Source organism: Clarias gariepinus, chromosome 23, assembly GCF_024256425.1.
Source record: "Clarias gariepinus isolate MV-2021 ecotype Netherlands chromosome 23, CGAR_prim_01v2, whole genome shotgun sequence".
Taxonomy (NCBI): domain Eukaryota; kingdom Metazoa; phylum Chordata; class Actinopteri; order Siluriformes; family Clariidae; genus Clarias; species Clarias gariepinus.
In genome coordinates, this window is record NC_071122.1 from 25,687,138 (window position 1) to 25,707,029 (window position 19,892).

Consider the following 19,892-nt stretch of genomic DNA (forward strand, 5'->3'; position numbering starts at 1 on the left):
TTGTTACTGTATTACTTTAACTTTCATTTGCACGGATCAAAGTCAGAGTAATTGCAGATAATGAACTAAATTTAACTAAATACATCAGTTTAATGACCAATGACACCTCAAAGTGAAACGACGCGGGTCTAACGAGGAACAGAACCGCGAAAAATCCACAGACTGCTACCCCGTTCTGAACAGGCAGAGGCACAGTCATCTAGATGCGGGGTTGCTAGGCAATGCCGCCGCAAGGCAATCAGCCTGGAACCCCACACCAGGCGGCGTGTCTATTTAAGGGGCCTGATACTCCTAACTTCGTGCTTTATTCAGTTTTCTTTTGTTCCCAATTAATAATCCCACACAAAAGGTCTTTCCATTGCATGTCATAAGCACATGTTACAACCTCCTATTTCGTTGACCCCCTTATAAATATTCTTAAATCTTAACAAAGAATGTTCATTTATCAGCACTAATTTGAAACATTACATTAGAAATCACACAAACAGATTAAACACACCAAAATACTCATTTTCAATTTTAAGGACTTTATCAGACTTAAGTGATTCCAAAAATATTTAAGAGATTTTTAAGGAAGCTTTCTCCCTTTCTCCCAGATTAAAACAGCACATGTACCATATATATGCTTTGAAGATGCAGTCAGGACCTTGGTACAGCCAAACATTAAACACACAGCTTAATACTTAGCTTTAGTTTTAGATTTAAGCACAGTACATAGGATGGAAAATTAGAAAAATAAATACATTTACACCAGTAAAATCCATAACATTTACATGTGATTATTTACCATTTGCTACTTTTTATGTCACTATGTTGCTGCTTTTTATTTCGTGTAATCTATAAAATGGTCAAATAAATCTAAAAATGAGTGAAAAATGTAAAGAAATCAGTAGAAATTTATGCACATTTTCATATTAATTAAGGTTAAAGTGCCTGTAATACACACATCCTAAAATAAACATCAAACATCACCCAGTCATGTAATAAAAGTACACACTTTTAAGTACCTGAAAACAATAAAATTAAGCATCACATTTTTTCTTTTTAGCTCTCAAACACATATTAACAAAGTACATGCACACACACACACATATGCACACACCTCCATATTAATGTAACATAGATAAGTGTGCAGCTTTTAAAGGCGCAGTCAGGGCTTTAATACTGCCATGTATATTAATTAATATCACCATGGTTACAATTTTAAGCGCTAAGCTGATCAGCAAATACCAGCCCGTCCACTTCTCCTGGTTGCAACATTTTAGCTTTTTGTGCACTTTTTTATTGGACATTATGATGACGATGATGATTGTGTGAATGAGAGAGACAGAATTTCTGGTACTAGGACCATGTGTAAGCTTTTTGATCACACAGTAACTCTGGATGGCCTTTCTGATTAATCAAGTGCAGCAGTAAAAGACCTTGGTGTGATTATATATCCCAACCTTTCATTTAAAGCTCATGTAGATAATATTACCAGGATAGCATTCTTTCATCACAGAAATATAAGGAATATATTGTCATTAAACGATGCAGAAAAGTTTGTCCATGTCTTTATTTTCTCAAGGTTGGATTATTGTTATGGACCAATGACCATTGTTAAAAGTGCTGTACAAATAAAATAAATAAATACATTGATTTCATCTGGCTTATGGTGTCATAAATGGATGAGAAGATGAAGTAAGGGATGAGTCTGAGATGAGTGCAGAAGACATTGTCTGTTCATGATTATGTTGTAAACACAAAGCCACAGGAAACATGGGACACGGCACAGTTCACTGTTTACCCTCTCAGTCCTCACTTCAACCTGCTTTTCATTATCTGAATGATGCCCACCTGAATGATCCACTACATACTGGAGGTGTCACGATTCTTTAGGTGGTGATCAACAATCACCATGCAACATGCTAAAACACTGTCCATGTTCACCACACTGAACTGTCCATATTAATTAAATATTTACTACTTCGTTCCTAATACAGAGATTTGTAGAGTTTTGTAGACGTTGCATAAAATGATGGGAACAATAATGAATTGTTATACTAATAACATTAAATTCTTCATATGACCAATATAGGGCATACAAACCATGCTAACACCACTATCCATATTAGCCATGCTAGGAATATATTACCCATGCTAACAACACTGTTAATATTTATCATTCTACCACACTGAATCTCATTACTGATTTGTTTTTTAAATAACAGCACTACAGCACCTTCATGTGGAAAGCCTCTGTAATGAATGTGTCCTTGTGCACACTTATGTACAAATAAAATTTACCATTTACCATTTAAAGGTAATGTATAAACCCTTAATCAACATAAATTAATACTTAACTTAGTAGGAGTCACAAAATCCCTACATAAAATTTACACCCATGCTTTTTAGACACTTGATTTAAAATGAATAATTTTGTTTTCATTATTAAAATCTTCAGATCTAATGTTTTTTTATTTCTCCACAAGGTTTATTTATGTTAAACCACTTGATTTTGATAAAAAAATAAATTATCAGTAAATGGCAGTGTATGCAGAGCCAGGCAAAATATTCTCCTTTTTCTTTAGCACCAAGATAATGTTAAATTAATCTCTTCTGTTGTTTTTCAATTTATATCACACACGTCTGGTCAGTGTGAGCATCCAAGTACATTCAGGTAGACATGGCGTGAGTTTACAGGAGCATACGCAGTGCTGAGATAAATAACGGAGGTGCTCACAAATGTCCACAAGCATACAACATCTAAATGGTGTGTTGGCCTTGCTATGTTCATCAGCATTCTCACTATTGAAAAGAGCCCTGCTGTATTATTAATATTTTGTTACAGACACAGGAGTGGCAAGAGTCTGCATGCTTGTCTGGATAAAAAATAATGCAAAATAAATTAGGTGCATTCTCAGTCATCACGTGGAGCCCTTCCCCACCTCAGAAAAAAGGAAAAAAGTACAGAGATATCACATATGAGGTCGGACAAACAGACAAAGGCCGGGCACTTCAGATTTACCACTTCAATCTTCGGAAAAGGTGAAGAGAAAGCGGTTCCTGTGGCTCTGGCAATAGTAGTAATTCCCAAGAAGGATGGAGTTGGGAGCAGAGATAAGATAAAAAGCCTTGATTAATTTATCTGGTTCTGTGTGGACTATGGAGAAGTTTGATGCATACCCAATGCTACTTGATAAACTGCTTCATTGGTTAGACACAGCTCAATTTTATTTGACACTGGATGTGACAAAGAGATGCTGCCAGATTCCCATGACTCAAATATCCCACAAAGACATGAGACCTTCATTGAGGGTCGTTTGAGGCTCTTGAGACATTTGAGTGTCTTATAGATATTGACATAAACATTGACATTGACATTGAATTTATTAGCAGTGGCACACGCAAAACCTTAGGGCTTGAGCAAGCATAAATAAAAAAGGACAGGGCCAGGTGAAGCTTGCAGGTAAAAAAATTATGCTTTTCACCTGTGGCTGATTAAGTAGTTTATTTATTTGTGTTATTTTGTTGTAGCAGAAGAGAGGGTGGTGTGTGTGTGCGTGTGCGTGTGGGAAAGGTTTCACAATGAGAATGTAAAAGAAATACACAAAAAACCACCACCCACAGCCTCATATTATTACAATTTCTAATATCTTTTAATTCTAAGTATATTTACATGAAAAATGAATGAACATGTTAAAATGAACTCGCATACACTTTCAGAGCGAAAAAAAGGTAATAATAATAGGTAATAATATAAATTATATAATATGTGATAATATATAATTTATATTATTACATATTAAACGGCGGGTGGGTTTTCCTACTTTTGTGAGATTTTACATTGGATTCATTTATGGTCATTATTTCGGCACAAGGCCTTGTGCTTTCTCTAGTGCATTAGGTGAAATGTTTTTTGTTGTTGTTGTTTTTTATTAATAGACAATGTTTTTATAGCACTTTTAAAACATCAATAACTCTCATCCCATCACTGATGATATAATTAGCAGGTACATGCTTGTAGTGGTCCACATCTGGGTTCTACTAATGAGTCCTGGGAGATACTGATTTATTTAATCTGTGACAGTAAACAGGCAAACAACATTACAGTTGTGGCTGGACTAAAATTTTTGAAAATGTTTTTTTTTTTAGAAAATGTTATTAAATGCATTACATACATACAGTGATGTCAAATTCTGCATTCCTCTTAATGAGAAAAGCACACAGCAGTAGAGCCGTACATCACAGATTAACATTAATGTCGTCTTTCTGTTGCCTTATTGTTTCTATAGTAAAAGCTTATCCATGGGGACTTGTACAGCGGTAAAACAAGAGCAATCTTCAAAGTAAAGTTGTATGTAATGAACATTTATGTAACTTGTATTGGAAGGAGTCTCCAGTGTCAGTGCTTTCTAACAGTTAGAAGTAAAGTTTTAACTTTTCTGGTTTCAGCTTAAGTTTTCTGACATCTTCAGAACATATTCGTTTTGAGATTTCTGTCTGGCATGACAAGTTGTGTTGATTAATAATTTACCGCAGTCTATCACTGATTATTTGGTAAATTAACTGTTCACAATTAAACAGTTTTTAATATTTCTTGTTACTTGTAGTGATTTAATTTGATGGTAATGTTCTATTAAAGTGAGCGTATTGCACTAGTGTTTTAGTCCTGTATGTGTAGTTGTTTTCATTAAAAGGCCAGTTATGTAGTAAGCAGGTGGGACTTGCATTCAGTTTCCTTGGCGACTCTGGTTTTCATGGTTACTTGGAATCTTAAGGTGTTTTGTTTCAGTGTGCATCGGGGACCCAACGGAAAAGTACACATTATAAATTTGCATATCTTCACTTTCATCCCTGGCAAAGAAGACTACAAATGCGTGTGAGCCGTCGCAAGAAGAAGTTCCAGGTGAGCTTTTATCCACGCCGAAGAATGTGTTAATAGATATAATTCATTTATTTAAAATAATAATAAATATAATTCTCCAGTAATCCATTATATGTATAATGTATATGCTACATTTTCTAAATATCTCTGTCTTGCTGTGTGACTCAGAAACCAGGCTCCATGGATCTTTGCATCACCATTAAAGGAGTCTCGTTCCTCCTGCAGACGGGGCTGGGGATTCTGGGTAATGTGTCTGTGCTGATCGCATACGCTCATATCACTTCTGCAGAGTCGCGACTGCAGCCCGTAGACAGAATCCTGGCTCATCTGGCTTTCAGCAACTTGCTGCTACTGCTGACACGTGGCGTTCCACAGACGATGGTCATCTTTGGCCTACGCAGCCTGCTGGATGATCCAGGATGTAAAGTGGTGATCTACACCTACCGCATCCACCGTGCACTCTCTGTTTGCCTTACGTGCATGCTTAGTGTCTTCCAAGCACTCACCATTGCACCATCAGCTGGGTCAAACCTGACCAAACTGAAATCTCGACTCACACAACTGGTGGTGCCCACCTTCATAGGTCTGTGGTTCCTCAACATGATTGTATGCATCGCTGCCCCAATTTTATCCATAGCACCTCGGAATGGGACTGTGCCTCCCTTCACACTTAACCTCGGCTTCTGTCACGTCAACTTCCATGACAACCTGTCATATGTTGTGAATGGTGCAGCTCTCTCGACACGAGACTTTGCCTTCGTGGCCGTCATGCTGGCCTCCAGCGGCTACATCCTCATCCTCCTGCACAAACATAGCAGGCAGGTCAGGTCCATCCGACGCGCTCAGCAAGGAACCTCCATGGAAATGCGGGCAGCTAAGACTGTTGTCATGCTGGTCGTACTTTACACTGTGTTCTTCGGCATCGATAACGTGATATGGATTTACATGCTGACCGTGGCCCAGGTCCCGGCTGTGGTGGCGGACATGAGAGTATTTTTCTCATCGTGCTATGCCACACTAAGTCCTTTCCTTATGATAAGCACCAATAAGAAGATAAAGGAGAGGATGGTGTGTGCAGCTGGGGAACAGTCATCTGAGGACTCCACAGAGAAACCAAACACTAAATGATTTTTTTATAACACATTCAAGTGTAAAACTAGATGACAAATATTTTACTACTCTTTAAATATCATAAATTGTTATTTCTGTGCAAAAATAAATCTGCTGTTGCAGTTGCTGTGCTTTTTGTACAAACTTTTATTTTGTTGCCTATATGGCAGCCCTTTTATATGGGTACTGCCTTATATTTAAGCTTATAAGTCATTTTCTATGACTTTAGTTAAGTACACATTTTTTACAGAATATGTACGAGCTGGCTGAAAAAAAACATCCTTTGCTCGTGTTTGGATTAAACATAAGAAGGAGACGAGCACACAATGCATCGTGGCCCCTGGACACCAGTGTGTACCTCACTGTGTTGCACATGTCTAGTGTTAATTGTGCAGGAGCTTGTGTATCTCTTTATAGCTTTTAATCCATTCAATATTTGTTGTTTCTTTCTGTAAATATGTAAAAATATTTTGGACAGAATCTTTTAGTATCTACATTGCAACTTGATGAGATATAATGTTTCTTAACCTCTAAATAACCCAGATATTAAACCACTGTACAGACTGTGCACCTAATTTATTTTGCATCTTTGTCAGGTATAATAAAGTCTTTGACTTTGACTATAAAATCACAGACAGTCGTGGAAGCAGCTGGGAATCGAGCTAGACTCCGACAGACCAAGAGATGTACCGCTAAGATTAGCAAGGTAGTAAGAGATGCTAATCAACTTAACCTTACAGCTATTTGCTAACAAAAAGGTTAGAGGGGTGAGAGCAAAATGTGACATGATTGCTGTTCCTGTAGTTTATGCTTAGGGTGTGTTTAGTTTTGACCTGACACTGCTGTTCTGATGATAAAACTGTTATAGAAGCAACTGTGCCGTTAATATTCTTAGTCACTTTTGCTGTTTTGGTTGCACAAATCTGGAAACCCTGTCTGTGGTGTACTTGATGAGCAAAATGTAAAAATTGTAAAAATAATAATAAAATTTTTTTTTAAACCAATAATAATAATAATAATAATAATAAAATACGTCTGTGTTTTAAACAACGCTTTAACTCCTGGACCACACAAGCCATTGTTCTTCATTAACTGACCCCCAATTAACACTACTACCACCCCCCAAAGATAAAGTCAGGGTTTATGAATCCTGGCTCTTCTCAGTGTGTGTTTCTAACTCTAACTCCATCTTCAATTCGTTTCAGATTTCACATTATTGAAGACAGTAATTAAACAGATGTGTGTTTAATACATATACATGGGCCGGAGCAGTTCTTATATCCTGGTGAGGTGAAAGCAGTTATTATCACATAATTATGTAATATGTTAAGTCCTTTTAGATCAAAATGATCAGTGAAATCACTCAAATTACCCAGATCTAAAATTTAAATACCTTTGAATGTTTGGTGTGATAATATACGCACAAGCTGACAGACGCAGGTTTAAATGGCTATGAAGTGCACGTTTCCAAACCTGTGACTTGTTTGAGAGTCATTAGAGTGTGAGTTTACAGAGCCAATGTTTTTAATTTCATCCCTGGCTGAATGCTGGGCCATGGGGAGTTTTATACATCAGGAAAATGAAATAAGAAGGTATCCAAATATTTAAAAATGCCAGTCTCTAGTGTCCAAAATAAGAAGTGAAAATTTAAGGGTTCTGTTGACATCAAGCCACGGTCAAGTAGACCAGAAAAATTTCAGACAGAACTGTGAGGAAACTGGTTGAAGATTAAAAAAAACAAGAAACTTCAGCTAAAACACAGGCTCCTATGTAATAAAGTGGTGCAGCTGCTGTACAGTATCTAGATGCACAATAAAGAGGTACTTAAACACGAAAAATGAAAAAAAAATTACTGGGCCAAGGTCACACCAACAGCCAATTACATCACGAGAAACAGCACCTAAACACGCTTAGGACTTCTGGTACTAGTATTAGTCATGAGACTAATATTGAGCGTTTTGGCCCCAAACATACACAGTATAATTGGAGACATTTAATGAGAAGTCCTCCATCCTTACTGTAAAGCATGGAGGCGGATCTCTGATGTTCTGGCTGTGCTGGGAATTTGGTCAAAATTGTTAGCAAGATAAACACAGCATGTTGGAAGAAAATATTGGGGGCCATTTTCAATATTCTGTTTGCATTCATTAGCACAAAAGCTGCATATAGGACGCACTTGGACTTTCCAACATCCAAAGCACAAGGCCAAGACAAGCATTCGGTGGCTACAACAAAATAAATTTAGGGTCTGCTGTGGCTATCACAGTCTCCTCACCTCAATGTCAGAGACACTTTGGGGAGTCCTTAAATCTGAAGTTAAATGCATGACAACCTAAGAATTTACAGGACCTAGAGGCTTTTTGCCAAAAAGAATGAGCAGCTACCAGAACTATCACTAAAAACTGCAAAACATCTTTGAGGCCAAAGAGGGCAACACAAAGTATTATAAACTAAGGTTGTGCAACCTTTTTGCAGGGACCAATTGATTATATAATTTATTATCATGTTTTGTTTAATGATGAAGCTATTCTGTGAAGCCTTATAGATGGGTTTGTATCCCAATAAAAATACAAAAGAAATGTGTTTGGCCTGAAAACTACTGTTTTCTTTAAAGAATGGTACACATCTTAAACATTGTGCCTAGGTATGTAAACTTATGAGTGGAACTGTAGTTTTCCGAACATATCACTGAGAAAAGCAAGTTTGATTAGAAATGTACAAATTCTAAATAGAACTAATATAACCTTCATCCGCAACACCATCCTCCTCGAAAAAAAAAAAGATTTTTTGCTCTGAGCTTAAAGACTCGGGTTAGTGCTTTCCCTTAGGAGAGTTTTTCCCTCCCTATGTAACGGCAAAATGTTTAGTACTATACTCCTATCATGTTGCTTTAACAGTCCACTGCTTTAACAGTGGACCCAAGAGTGAGGTAACTTCCATCAAAGTTTCTTGCCTTGGGTTTTGAAAGACTGAAAAAAACATTAAAAGTCACAAAACCTGCCCCATTTTGCTATGTTAATGTTGTCTTCCTCTCTAATAAATAGCCTTTGCTTTTTGCTCCCACAAGAAACATTTACTCAGCTATTGTTCCAAACAACATTTTCACCCAGTCACCACCTACCACATACCCCCTGGAATGATTGTGGAGAAGCGGCACCCCAGAGTTTGAGAAGCACTGTATTCGTGTGAGCTGACTTCCCTCGTGTGTAAGTGCTGGATTTTCTTATGGGATGCTCAATCCTGTATGTGTAGTTGTTTTTTACTGAAAGGCAAACTGTCTGAAGGAGGTGACTCCGGTTTCCATGGTTATTTAGAATCTTACGGTGTTTTGTTTTGGTGTGTGTCGGGGCCCCAGTGGAAAAGTACACATTATATATTTGCATATCTTTTCTTTTATCCTCGGCAATGAAGACTACAAATGTGCGTGAGCTATCACAAGAAGAAGTTGGTCCAGGTGAGATTTTATAAATGTTAGGGAACTGTGCAAATACATATATATTTTTTTATTTTATTAACTTATTTTTCTTCAATTCTTTGGTAATAAGTTTCATTGCATTTTCTGACTGTCTCTGTCTTGCTGTGTGACTCAGAAACCAGGCTCTATGGATCTTTGCATCATTATTAAAGGAGTCTCGTTCCTCCTGCAGACAGGGCTGGGAGTTCTGGGTAACGTGTCTGTGCTGATGGCATACGCTCATATCGCTTACTCAGAGTCATATCTGCAGCCAGTGGACAGAATCCTGGCTCATCTGGCTTTCAGCAACCTACTGCAAATGCTGACACGTGGTGTCCCACAGACGATGTTCATTTTTGGCCTGCACAACCTGCTGGATGATCCTGGCTGCAAAATGGTGATCTACGCCTACCGCATTAGCCGTGCCCTCTCTATCTGCCTCACCGGTATGCTGAGCTTTTTTCAAGCAGTGACCATAGCACCGTCAGCTGGGCCATACTTGACCAAACTCAAATCTAGACTCTCACAACTGGTCGTACCCACCTTCATAGGTCTGTGGCTCCTCAACATGATTATCTGCATCACCTCTCCGCTTTTCTCCACAGCACCTCGGAATGGCACCGCGCCTGCCTTCACACTCAACCTCGGATTCTGTCATGTCAACTTCCATACCAGCCTGTCATATCTGGTGAATGGCGCAGTCTTCTCAACAAGAGACTTCGCCTTCGTGGCCGTCATGCTGGCCTCCAGCGGCTACATCCTCATCCTCCTGCACAAACACAGCAAGCAGGTCAGGTCCATCCGACGCGCTCAGCAAGGAACCTCCATGGAAATGCGGGCAGCTAAGAGCGTCGTCATGCTAGTGGTGCTGTACACCGTGTTCTTCGGCATCGATAACGTGATCTGGATCTACATGCTCACTGTGGCTCAGGTCCCAGGTGTGGTGGCGGACTTGAGAGTTTTTTTCACATCATGCTATGCGACATTCAGTCCTTTTCTCATGATAAGCACCCATAAGAAGATAAAGGAGAGGATGGTGTGTGCGGCTGGAGAACAGGCATCTGAGGACTCCACAGAGAAACCGAACACTAAATAAACTTATTTTTACAAATCCTAATTGTTATAATAGATGACAAATATTTTAGTATTCCTGATACTTTACAAATTGTTATTATTGTGATAATTTTGCTAAAATAAATTTTAAAAATATATTTTGTGTTATTCGAACATTTATTTTATTTTGGTGCCTAAATAGCAGTTAATTTTTTACAACAAATGACTAATTCTCTAACTTAAGTTATCTTAATCTCTAAGTTATTTACGAGGTGTGTAATGTGAAACAAACATTCTGAAAAGCTGTAGAATCCAGCCATCGCTTGGGCAATCTGAGGGAGGCGCGCATGCGCGGTGCATCGTGGCTGCTGGACGCCAATGCGCAGGCGTTGTGGCGAGGCGCATGCGCAGTGCTAATCGGGCAGGAGCTCGCGGTAGTGACAGTTGCGCCGTTGTGCTTGACGCTTTGGGTGGGAGAGACCGGAAAAACTCGCTCGCTAAGCATCAAACACAAGGTAAAAATAAAGAAATAGACATAAATAATATGCATATAACCTGTGTGTATGACTCAAGGTGGGATCCGTAGTGTTCAGTGATGTTACAGTTCAGTGGAAAGCCTGCGATTACGAGTTTTATTCGTCCAAACAAAGGGCCGTTTTCGTTGGAACAAATCGTACTTCCGCTTATGGGGCTTATGCTAAGCTATGCTAAGCTAAGCTAAATAGATTTTCTAAATGATTAGCATCTAATATCATAAATAATTGTAAATATTTTTGATTAGACCTTGAACAGGCAGAAATGTAGCATCTGACAGGCTAAATGTGATCCCTGGTCTGAGGAGAGAGAGATTTAAACAGATTCAAACTAATAAGTTTCGACAGTGTTTATTGTTTATTTAAACAATCAGATCGTTTTAACGAGCCGAGCCACAGAAAAGATAAAAACGGACGTATTTGCTGTTGTCGATAAAAAAAAATCTGCCTTAAAACAATGATGGTAAATAGTTTCTTGGTTTAAATGTTCTTGAAGAAGGAGGTTATTTCCTGTGTTTCTCCAGAGATAGAGACAGAGAGCGCTGTTACTGTGTGAAAATATATCGAGATATCACGGTATTAAACCATAATTAAAAACACGAGAATGTGGTGAAAGTAAAATAACTTTGGGATGTGTTACAGAATCCACTCACTATGACTACACTGAAGCTTTGAGCTACAGGTTTATTGTTTAAGCACAAAGTTTGGAAAAGACATCTGATGCTGTTCATGTTATTATATACGTAAACTTTTATAATTGTTTCACATTAAAAAGAGCTTTTAAATGATTTAAAATTCATAGGCCGTTATTATATTATAAGAATAAGGATTATGAAACCGAAAGCTTTGTCATCCATCGATTATGAAGAAAAAACATAATGGGAGCAAAAAGAAACATGGTCTTATTTGAAGTAACTTATTAAAAGTCTTATTTGAATAACTTTTCAATTATTTAGGCAATTGAAATTGCATAAATGAAAATTGTAGAAATAAAAATATATATATATATAGAATTTATAAAATGGCAGCAAGATTTAAACAAAAATTTTAATATTATTTTCTTTGTTAAATATATTATTTATATTAATTTATCATTAATTACACGTACAATATGAAAGATTGTAAGCTGAACAAACCTGTTGTATGTAAAATAAGTCTTTCACTATCCTCTATTTGACATTTGTGTGTGGTGACTAAAATGTATAAATATTTAAACTCTGACTTTACTGAACAAACAGGTACGCATTTTAAGAAATCCTTGAACATTTTTTCAGCAGTTACAAAAGCGTATGAGTGAGTAACATCAGTAAACATCAGGGTCACAGTTATTCGCTAAATTAGTCATCTCCCCCAAAAATTTTTTTTACACCAAATTCCACTACAACATCATGGTGGAGAGTGCAAGGCCTGAAACATGACAATTCATGATCCATGAAAAGTGATATGCTGATCGGTATTCTTCTGTAAAACTTGGTGCAAATTAAAAAAACATGAAAAACTCATCAAAAACACCTACCTTGCAAATTAGATTTAATGGACAGAATTCTCCATGATGAAGTGGATCGATCAAAAATAAATAAATAAACAAATAAATAAAAAAAATGTGATAAAAGACAATTCAAAGTACTAAATCATTATCTGTGTGTTGGTTGTTGTGAAACACTTGATTGGAGCAATGAAACGGCAAAAGCCAGAATAAGCTGAACTGTCTAGGCATCACTGACCAACACTAATTTCTGTAGTAACAAACAGATATGGTGAGGTTTTCTGTATGGGCATGTTTGTGTAACTAACATACATGGAAGGAGTCTCTGGTGTCAGTGCTGTGTAACAGTCAGAGGTGAAGCTGTATCAACAATCTAATCTAAAGATCTACCTAGGCTAGTTTTATTTTAACACTAGATTTTTTGTTATAAAGGTTGTTGGGGTTACAGTGTGTTACAGTTAGCACTTTTTCTGGGAGAAAATACGCTATCTATCTATCTACTGAAATTGACTTCTCACATACATAACTTGAATGTAAGCGCACCTTCAGCTCCAGCAATGATGTTCTGGTTCCAGTTCGTATCTGTAACCCAGGCACTGTGTTCCTCTAGGGAGATGGCAGCGATCCGTAAAAAGCTGGTGATCGTTGGAGACGGCGCATGCGGCAAAACATGTCTCCTCATCGTCTTCAGTAAGGACCAGTTCCCAGAGGTGTACGTCCCCACCGTGTTCGAAAACTACGTGGCTGACATCGAGGTGGACGGCAAACAGGTAGCTAAAACGGCAGAAACAAAACAAAAGTCCGGTTTAAAAGCATGATCACAGACATACATGGAATTGTTTAACAGGTTACACAGATATGTGATATATTTTTTTAAAGCTACAGAGAAGAAACTGATCTTTATTTAATTTGCCTTACTAAGAAGAACAATAGGTGGTTTGCACACAAAGTCACATCCTCTGAGTTGTGTGGCGCAAACTGCTTCTGAAGGTCAGGAAGTGATTTCTACAAGAACCTTTGTCTGTGGTCGGGAGGAACAAACTGAGATAAAGCGTGTGTGTGTGCAGAGACCACTACGCTAGGTGTAACATTATGTGGATTATTTTTTTTTTGTAGCCACCTGTCTCTTTACTTTGTCCATCTGTTTGTGTGATAGATTATTATTTAAAATAATTATAAACAACAGCTATAAACACCACCACCAAAACTTTGATCAGGGTTAAAAGTTACACAAAAGACAGGCGAAATGTGAACCAGACAAATGAATCACGATACGTAACTGAATAGATTTTTTCGCAGCTCTTTTACATGGCGATAATTACAACAAAAAATACAAAAATTATGAAATACCATTAATAATAATATGGAAACATGATGTGATGGGTCACGATTAAGGATTCACCGTAACTTTAATTTATAGACTCGCTGACACAGAAATAATTTTAGAAACACATCTTTAGAATTTATAATCATCACTTATACATCACACAAACTGTATACCAGGCATTACAAAGAAAATGGCAGACAGTGGTCCGGACCCGGAATGAGTGACTGTTTTATTTAGACCTTGATGCTTTTCTGATAAATAAGAATAATTAATATACCAGTAATCTTGCCCAGGTCGAGGTAGGTGTGGCTTATACAGGTCACTTAACAGAGCCAAACAATGCAGTAGTTTACCGTGTGTGGGGAAAGAAAAACTAAAACGATAATGTGACAAAGCATGGCTTACTACAAAAAACAGGAATGTAGACAATGAAAACCGAACCTTCAAATCAATATTTTTTTATTTTTTCTGTAGGAGGTTTCAAAACCAGTTTGTCTCATATTTTTTCCTTACGCCACTATGAGACAAACACAACAAACATATCCACAGCAGTCTGAGTAAAATACATCAACCGAGAGCCAGAGTCCTGCCATATTAATTTACAGCCCAGCAGCATGCAAATGAATGTTCATTTAAAGTAGCATGGCACAACACACGCACACACAAAAACTGATTAGATGTTATTAAGGAGATTCAATTTAAAGAAACTCTTTATTGAATAGTTATTTTGTCTAACATGTTTATTTAAAAAATTGCTGTTTGTATTCCATACAAATACAAGGAAATATACGAGTCCATCAAAGTTCACTAATAATGGGAATCACCCAGGAGCACCCTATTCAATATAATCACGATACTTAGGTGGTGATTCAGTCTGTATTGTGATTCTCTAAGTATCACGAGTTGTTAATATCTTGATATATTAATATTTTTATTTTAGACTTTGTTACAATTTTTAACGAACTTGGCATGTAATTTTCCCGTACCACACAGGGTGCTTTGCTTCCTCTCAAGGCCTGAATAGTTTAAAGGGCACCACCTGTAGGATTATAGAGGAATTTTGACCATCTTACCACTTTAAATGCAAACAGTTAAATTAACCAAAAAATTTTAAAGTTGATTTTGTAGTCAGTGTGGTGCTGCATGAATTGCCGAAACATGAAATTTAAACCTTAGCTGGAAGGAAATTTTATTGACATTTTACATTTTAATTTAGCATCCTTGCTGTAAACGAACGAGCTTAAGCTTTTTATACCTGCCAAATGACATGTGGAAACTGCTGTGTTTGTGTGTGTGTGTGTGTGTGCGTGCAGGTGGAGTTGGCTCTGTGGGACACAGCAGGACAAGAAGATTATGATCGTCTCCGTCCTCTATCTTACCCCGATACTGACGTCATCCTCATGTGTTTCTCCATCGACAGTCCTGACAGTCTCGGTAAAGTTTGCCACATCAACTCCTAAGACACACAACAAGCTTCAAATCATCATAACCATCATACTTCACTCTTTACTCACTTTATTCTATAATAAGCTATAATATTTATTTATATGATATATTTATAATTTGAAGAGAGATGTTTAAGTCTAAAGTATAAGTTAAGTATAACCTAACAGGCTTTTTGTTTAAAAATGTCTCCACAATTTAGTCACTCTAGATGGCTAACATGAGCTAATCTGGCAGAACTTCTAAAAGGAATTAATTTATAACATTGTAGAACCCTTATTGCCTATGCTGCTTAGTTAGCTTGCTAACAGTGGATAACCTAACAGGATGTCTTTGAGGATTTTAAAGAATTTTCAGAAATACAGCTTTTACTGCTAACCTAGGCTAAATAGGTTTTAAAAAGTTTTTTTTTCTCCTGCTAGCATGAGCTAACCTGACAGGATTCCTGAAATGATTTAAATTCATGTTTATGAATGTATGCTAGCTAAAACGAGCTAACCAGACAGGATTCCTTAGAGAATTTTAAAGCATTTTCAGAACTATAACATTAGCTGTCACGGCTAATTTAGGCTAAGTGAGAGTAAATCTTTACCCCACTGCTAGCTAGCATGAACTAACCTGACTGGATTTCTGTGAGGATTTTAAAGAATTCTCAGACATAGGCTAAATGAGAGCTTTTTCTTTTGCTAGCTAGCATTACCTGACAGGATTTTTGAGATGATTTAATGTCATCTTTATGAATTTAAATATATATTTTTATTGTTAATGCTACTTAGTAACCTAGCTAACATGAGCTAACCTGACAGGATTCCTGAGGCATTTTATTTACCAATGCTAGCTAGCTAATACGAGCAAGCATTATTATTTTAAATAGAAACTTACCTTTTCCCCCCAAACAGTTTGTGAATATCTCTGTGTTTGTGAGAGTTTTTAGCTGGGTTTAAAACCACCCCCATCTGCTTGTAGCCCCTCCCACCCCTCTCTCAAGAATTAAAGAACAGAAGAACTGTTATTAAATATAGAAATGCACAGGAAAGAGGCCCGAATACATTTACATTTAGGCATTTGGCAGACGCTCTTATCCAGAGCTACTTACATTTTTATCGCATTACACATCTGAGCAGTTGAGGGTTAAGGGCCGCGCTCAAAGGCCCAACAGTGGCAACTTGGTGGTTGTGGGGTTTGAACCTGGGATTTTCCGAACCGTAGTCCAATGCCTTAACCACTGAGCTACCCCTGGCCCATTATATTATGTGATAACTCTCACTAGGACAAAACAAGGTGCTCCTTAGTATATGGAGCTTAGAACACGCCAGGATGCCCCTGCGTTGGACTGATAAGTTAGGCGCCAGCCATTGTGCCGTTCAACGCCGAACCTCTTTACTCAGTCCCAACTTCTCATCAGGATGATGTACAGTAATAAGCTTCGCGTCTCCATAGTGCGAGCGTATTGAGTCACCAATTCATTTAAGCCATGTCAGAAACTTCCATTTAAGCAATGTCAGATACTTTACTTAAAAAAGTAATATGGTGTTCCTGACGTCCCCTCAAAGAGTGTTATTCATAGGATGGTACAAAATTTTAAAATGACAGGATCATTGATCCCTTCTTATGGCGAAGGCTGTCCGTAAGGACTGACTGTTAGGCAGGAAATGAAGATCATTTCCAGTATTGCATGTAATGCAGTACATTTTCTTTGGTTCAGATTGCTTAATCATAGCGAGAGTTATTACAGAATATTCGAAACCTCTTTCATGTGAATCACCCTGTATTAAGATTACATTTTATATAAATAGAAATATATACAGATATTAAAAACCTTAGGAATAAAATAAAATTGAATAGAAAAATCTAAAAACAAGCAAAAGGAAATAATCTGATGGCTTGTTAGCATGCGATCTGACCACCTGAGATTTCCTCTGTACAGAGAACATTCCAGAAAAATGGACTCCTGAGGTGAAACATTTTTGCCCCAATGTCCCCATCATCCTCGTGGGCAACAAGAAGGACCTACGCAACGACGAACACACCCGCCGCGAGCTAGCCAAGATGAAGCAGGTACCCAAGTCCCTCATCTAACTAACGTTAGCTCTGTCACATTCTGTAGCGCTAAGCACTCAATAGGTAAGTATATTGCTAAAGGTACAGCTTTGTAAAAAACAAACTGCGTACAGCTACTAAAAAACAAAAGGATTATAAAATGATATAAAATTAAAGTCAGTCTGTATTTTGTGTTTAAATATCTGACAATGTAAATGCTGAACGTGCTTTAAAACACGCAATTATTTAAAAGTTAGCAAATCTTATATTATCATTCGTTTAAGGCTGCAACTAACGATTATTTTGATAATCGATTAGTTGGGCGATTATGTTTTCGATTAATCAGTTAATTGGATAAAACCTAACCGCTTCTTTAATTTGATATTTTGCTTATAACTATAAAAAAAAACATAATTCAGGGAATTATTTATGTATAAAAATAAACTTTTAAAAATGCAAAAGCCCTATATAGAGTTTAATAATCTTTAATTTTGACATTTTAAACCTTAAATGAAATGTAGTATATAATATATACAGTGTATATATACAGTGTATATATATATATATATATATATATATATATATATGTATATGTATATATATATATATATATATATATAGTTAAAAAAATACACTCATCTATTCAGTTGATAAGATATAAACAGCTAAAATAATGTAATTTTATATAATAAAATGATGTATGCATAAGTAAAACCACAGTAAATTACAAGTTAACTTTGTAGTGGACTATTAAAAAAAACTGTAGAAATGCAAAAAGCTAATAGTCACAAATATAATGTTTTTTGCATTCGCTGAAAAGCACAACAATCCCTAAATGTAATATTCTACTGTTATTCACACCGTTTAAATTAAGCTAATCTAAAGTAGCACCATTTAACTAATCACTATTGCTCATGAGGTGATTGCGCAATGTGATTCTAGTGAGTAGCACGTGAACAGATCTAGCGCGACTGTCCCGAAGTAAGCAAACAGTTTAAACAAAAGCACTTAAACTATACAACCTTTACACGATGAAGAGATACAGTTTTTACTGACCCTGCTGACGTTTCACCATCCGTAACACCAACACGTTTTCTTTTTAAGTGTTAGTGCATGACATGCCATGAAAGCTCGGTCTTGCATAGCGTGCAGGTTACCGTCTTCTTAGAGGCGTTTAATGTAAATCACTCCCAAACCTTGGAGGACTCGGGGCGCGCGCTTTTTCCTGCCAGCGCTTCTGTAGTCTCCATTGCGCGAGCGGCTGTGTATCTGGGTGTATTTGTGCATCTTGTGGTCGCGCTCCTCAGTGACGTGAGCAGCCCAACTAATTGATAACGGCATTCGTTGACAACAAATTTCATTATCGATAATTATCGATTTTATCGATTAGTTGTTGCAGCCCTACATTTGTTTCCCAGCACCATCTTAGCTATCATTCAGACTGATCTTTGTCAATTATTCAACTGTGCCAAATATTGATGCGATCGATAGATCGAGAAATAGATAGATTTCATTGACGTGTAACATAGCAGGGGAAAAAAACTATTTATGGATAAAAAGAGATGCACAAATGATCATTGTTTATTACCACATTCATTACCACCGCCCCATAAGCCCCAACAAAAAAAATAATTAATTAATTAATTAATTAATGAATACAGTCATGTGTCCACTCTGGCAATGTCTGATGCCACATACATCTCTGATCAGATGAGATTATAATAGATTTCTTTAGTGTGCTGTTTGTTAAATATCTCCCCATTTCTCTCTCTTTCTCTGCTTGCAGGAGCCGGTGAAAGCGGAGGAAGGCCGTGACATGGCGAATCGGATCTACGCCTTTGGCTACATGGAGTGCTCTGCCAAGACGAAGGACGGCGTGCGGGAGGTGTTCGAGATGGCCACCAGGGCGGCACTGCAGGCCAGGAAAGGCAAGAAGGGCACTAAATGCCTTCTACTGTAAAACAAACGGGACTGTGTGCTCATTATACAGGGTGGGAGGGGTTAACCATAAGCCACACCCCTTCCCCCTCCCCTGAATCAACCTGCCTGCAAGGACTGTGCTCAACCGTTAAACCGCTTTTTATGAACGAAATTATGTATTTTAAGCAAAATCAGTAACGGCTAGTTATGGAAGTTTTTGTTTTGTCAGTATTTAAAGAGGCAGATCAGGAGCTATGCTGTTCTATTGTTATTTTACACACACACACACACACACACGTCATTACTAAATTTGCCATATAAACTTGTGCCGATCCACCAGTAAAAGGAGAGATGTTAAAGCTGTGTATTTGCTAAGTGACATGCTCGTATCGGTGATGTCTCACTTTGACCGATGGCCCATGCAGTTGTTTTGGATTCTAAATATGCAATGAAGAAAAAAAAAATTTATCAGGACCAATGTGCAGTACAGAATAGACACGATAACAGGATCTGTGTGTTTTCTGGAATGCATACACTGGGACAAGACTTGAAACTATTTTCTTTCTTTCAAAACAAACAGAAACCTGAATTGGTATCTTTGTGTATTAAAGAAAAACTTTTTAGGAAGCTGGTGGTTGTCTTTTCTTACACTCAATTTT

The 19,892-nt window shown here is 37.3% G+C and overlaps 3 protein-coding genes across 3 annotated transcripts; all 3 read left to right on the forward strand.

Annotated features, from left to right (window-relative positions):
* Window positions 1–4,855: 4,855 nt before the first annotated feature.
* LOC128511280 (olfactory receptor class A-like protein 1) lies at window positions 4,856–5,995 on the forward strand. The gene is made up of 2 exons (XM_053484056.1): window positions 4,856–4,888; window positions 5,036–5,995. Exons 1-2 carry the CDS (start codon window positions 4,856–4,858, stop codon window positions 5,993–5,995), a joined length of 993 nt encoding a protein of 330 aa, XP_053340031.1.
* Window positions 5,996–9,573: 3,578 nt separating this feature from the next.
* Window positions 9,574–10,527, forward strand: LOC128511467 (olfactory receptor class A-like protein 1). The gene has a single exon (XM_053484347.1). The coding sequence runs from the start codon at window positions 9,580–9,582 to the stop codon at window positions 10,525–10,527; it is 948 nt and encodes a 315-aa protein (XP_053340322.1). The 5' UTR covers window positions 9,574–9,579.
* Window positions 10,528–10,869: 342 nt separating this feature from the next.
* LOC128511466 (transforming protein RhoA-like) lies at window positions 10,870–19,860 on the forward strand. The gene is made up of 5 exons (XM_053484346.1): window positions 10,870–10,999; window positions 13,114–13,273; window positions 15,144–15,264; window positions 17,201–17,331; window positions 19,100–19,860. The coding sequence occupies exons 2-5, from the start codon at window positions 13,118–13,120 to the stop codon at window positions 19,271–19,273; spliced, it is 582 nt and encodes a 193-aa protein (XP_053340321.1). The 5' UTR covers window positions 10,870–10,999; window positions 13,114–13,117; the 3' UTR covers window positions 19,274–19,860.
* The last annotated feature ends 32 nt before the right edge of the window (window positions 19,861–19,892 follow it).

What these genes read in the sequence shown, in the direction of transcription:
- LOC128511466 (XM_053484346.1), top strand. Translation starts at nt 13,118, where the DNA reads ATGGCAGCGATCCGTAAAAAGCTGGTGATCGTTGGAGACGGCGCATGC. An exon ending in CGACAGTCCTGACAGTCTCG is followed by an intron (nt 15,265 to 17,200) that starts GTAAAGTTTGCC and finishes TCCTCTGTACAG; the next exon opens with AGAACATTCCAGAAAAATGG. An exon ending in AGCTAGCCAAGATGAAGCAG is followed by an intron (nt 17,332 to 19,099) that starts GTACCCAAGTCC and finishes CTCTGCTTGCAG; the next exon opens with GAGCCGGTGAAAGCGGAGGA.
- LOC128511280 (XM_053484056.1), top strand. Translation starts at nt 4,856, where the DNA reads ATGCGTGTGAGCCGTCGCAAGAAGAAGTTCCAG. An exon ending in GTCGCAAGAAGAAGTTCCAG is followed by an intron (nt 4,889 to 5,035) that starts GTGAGCTTTTAT and finishes TGTGTGACTCAG; the next exon opens with AAACCAGGCTCCATGGATCT.
- LOC128511467 (XM_053484347.1), top strand. Translation starts at nt 9,580, where the DNA reads ATGGATCTTTGCATCATTATTAAAGGAGTCTCGTTCCTCCTGCAGACA.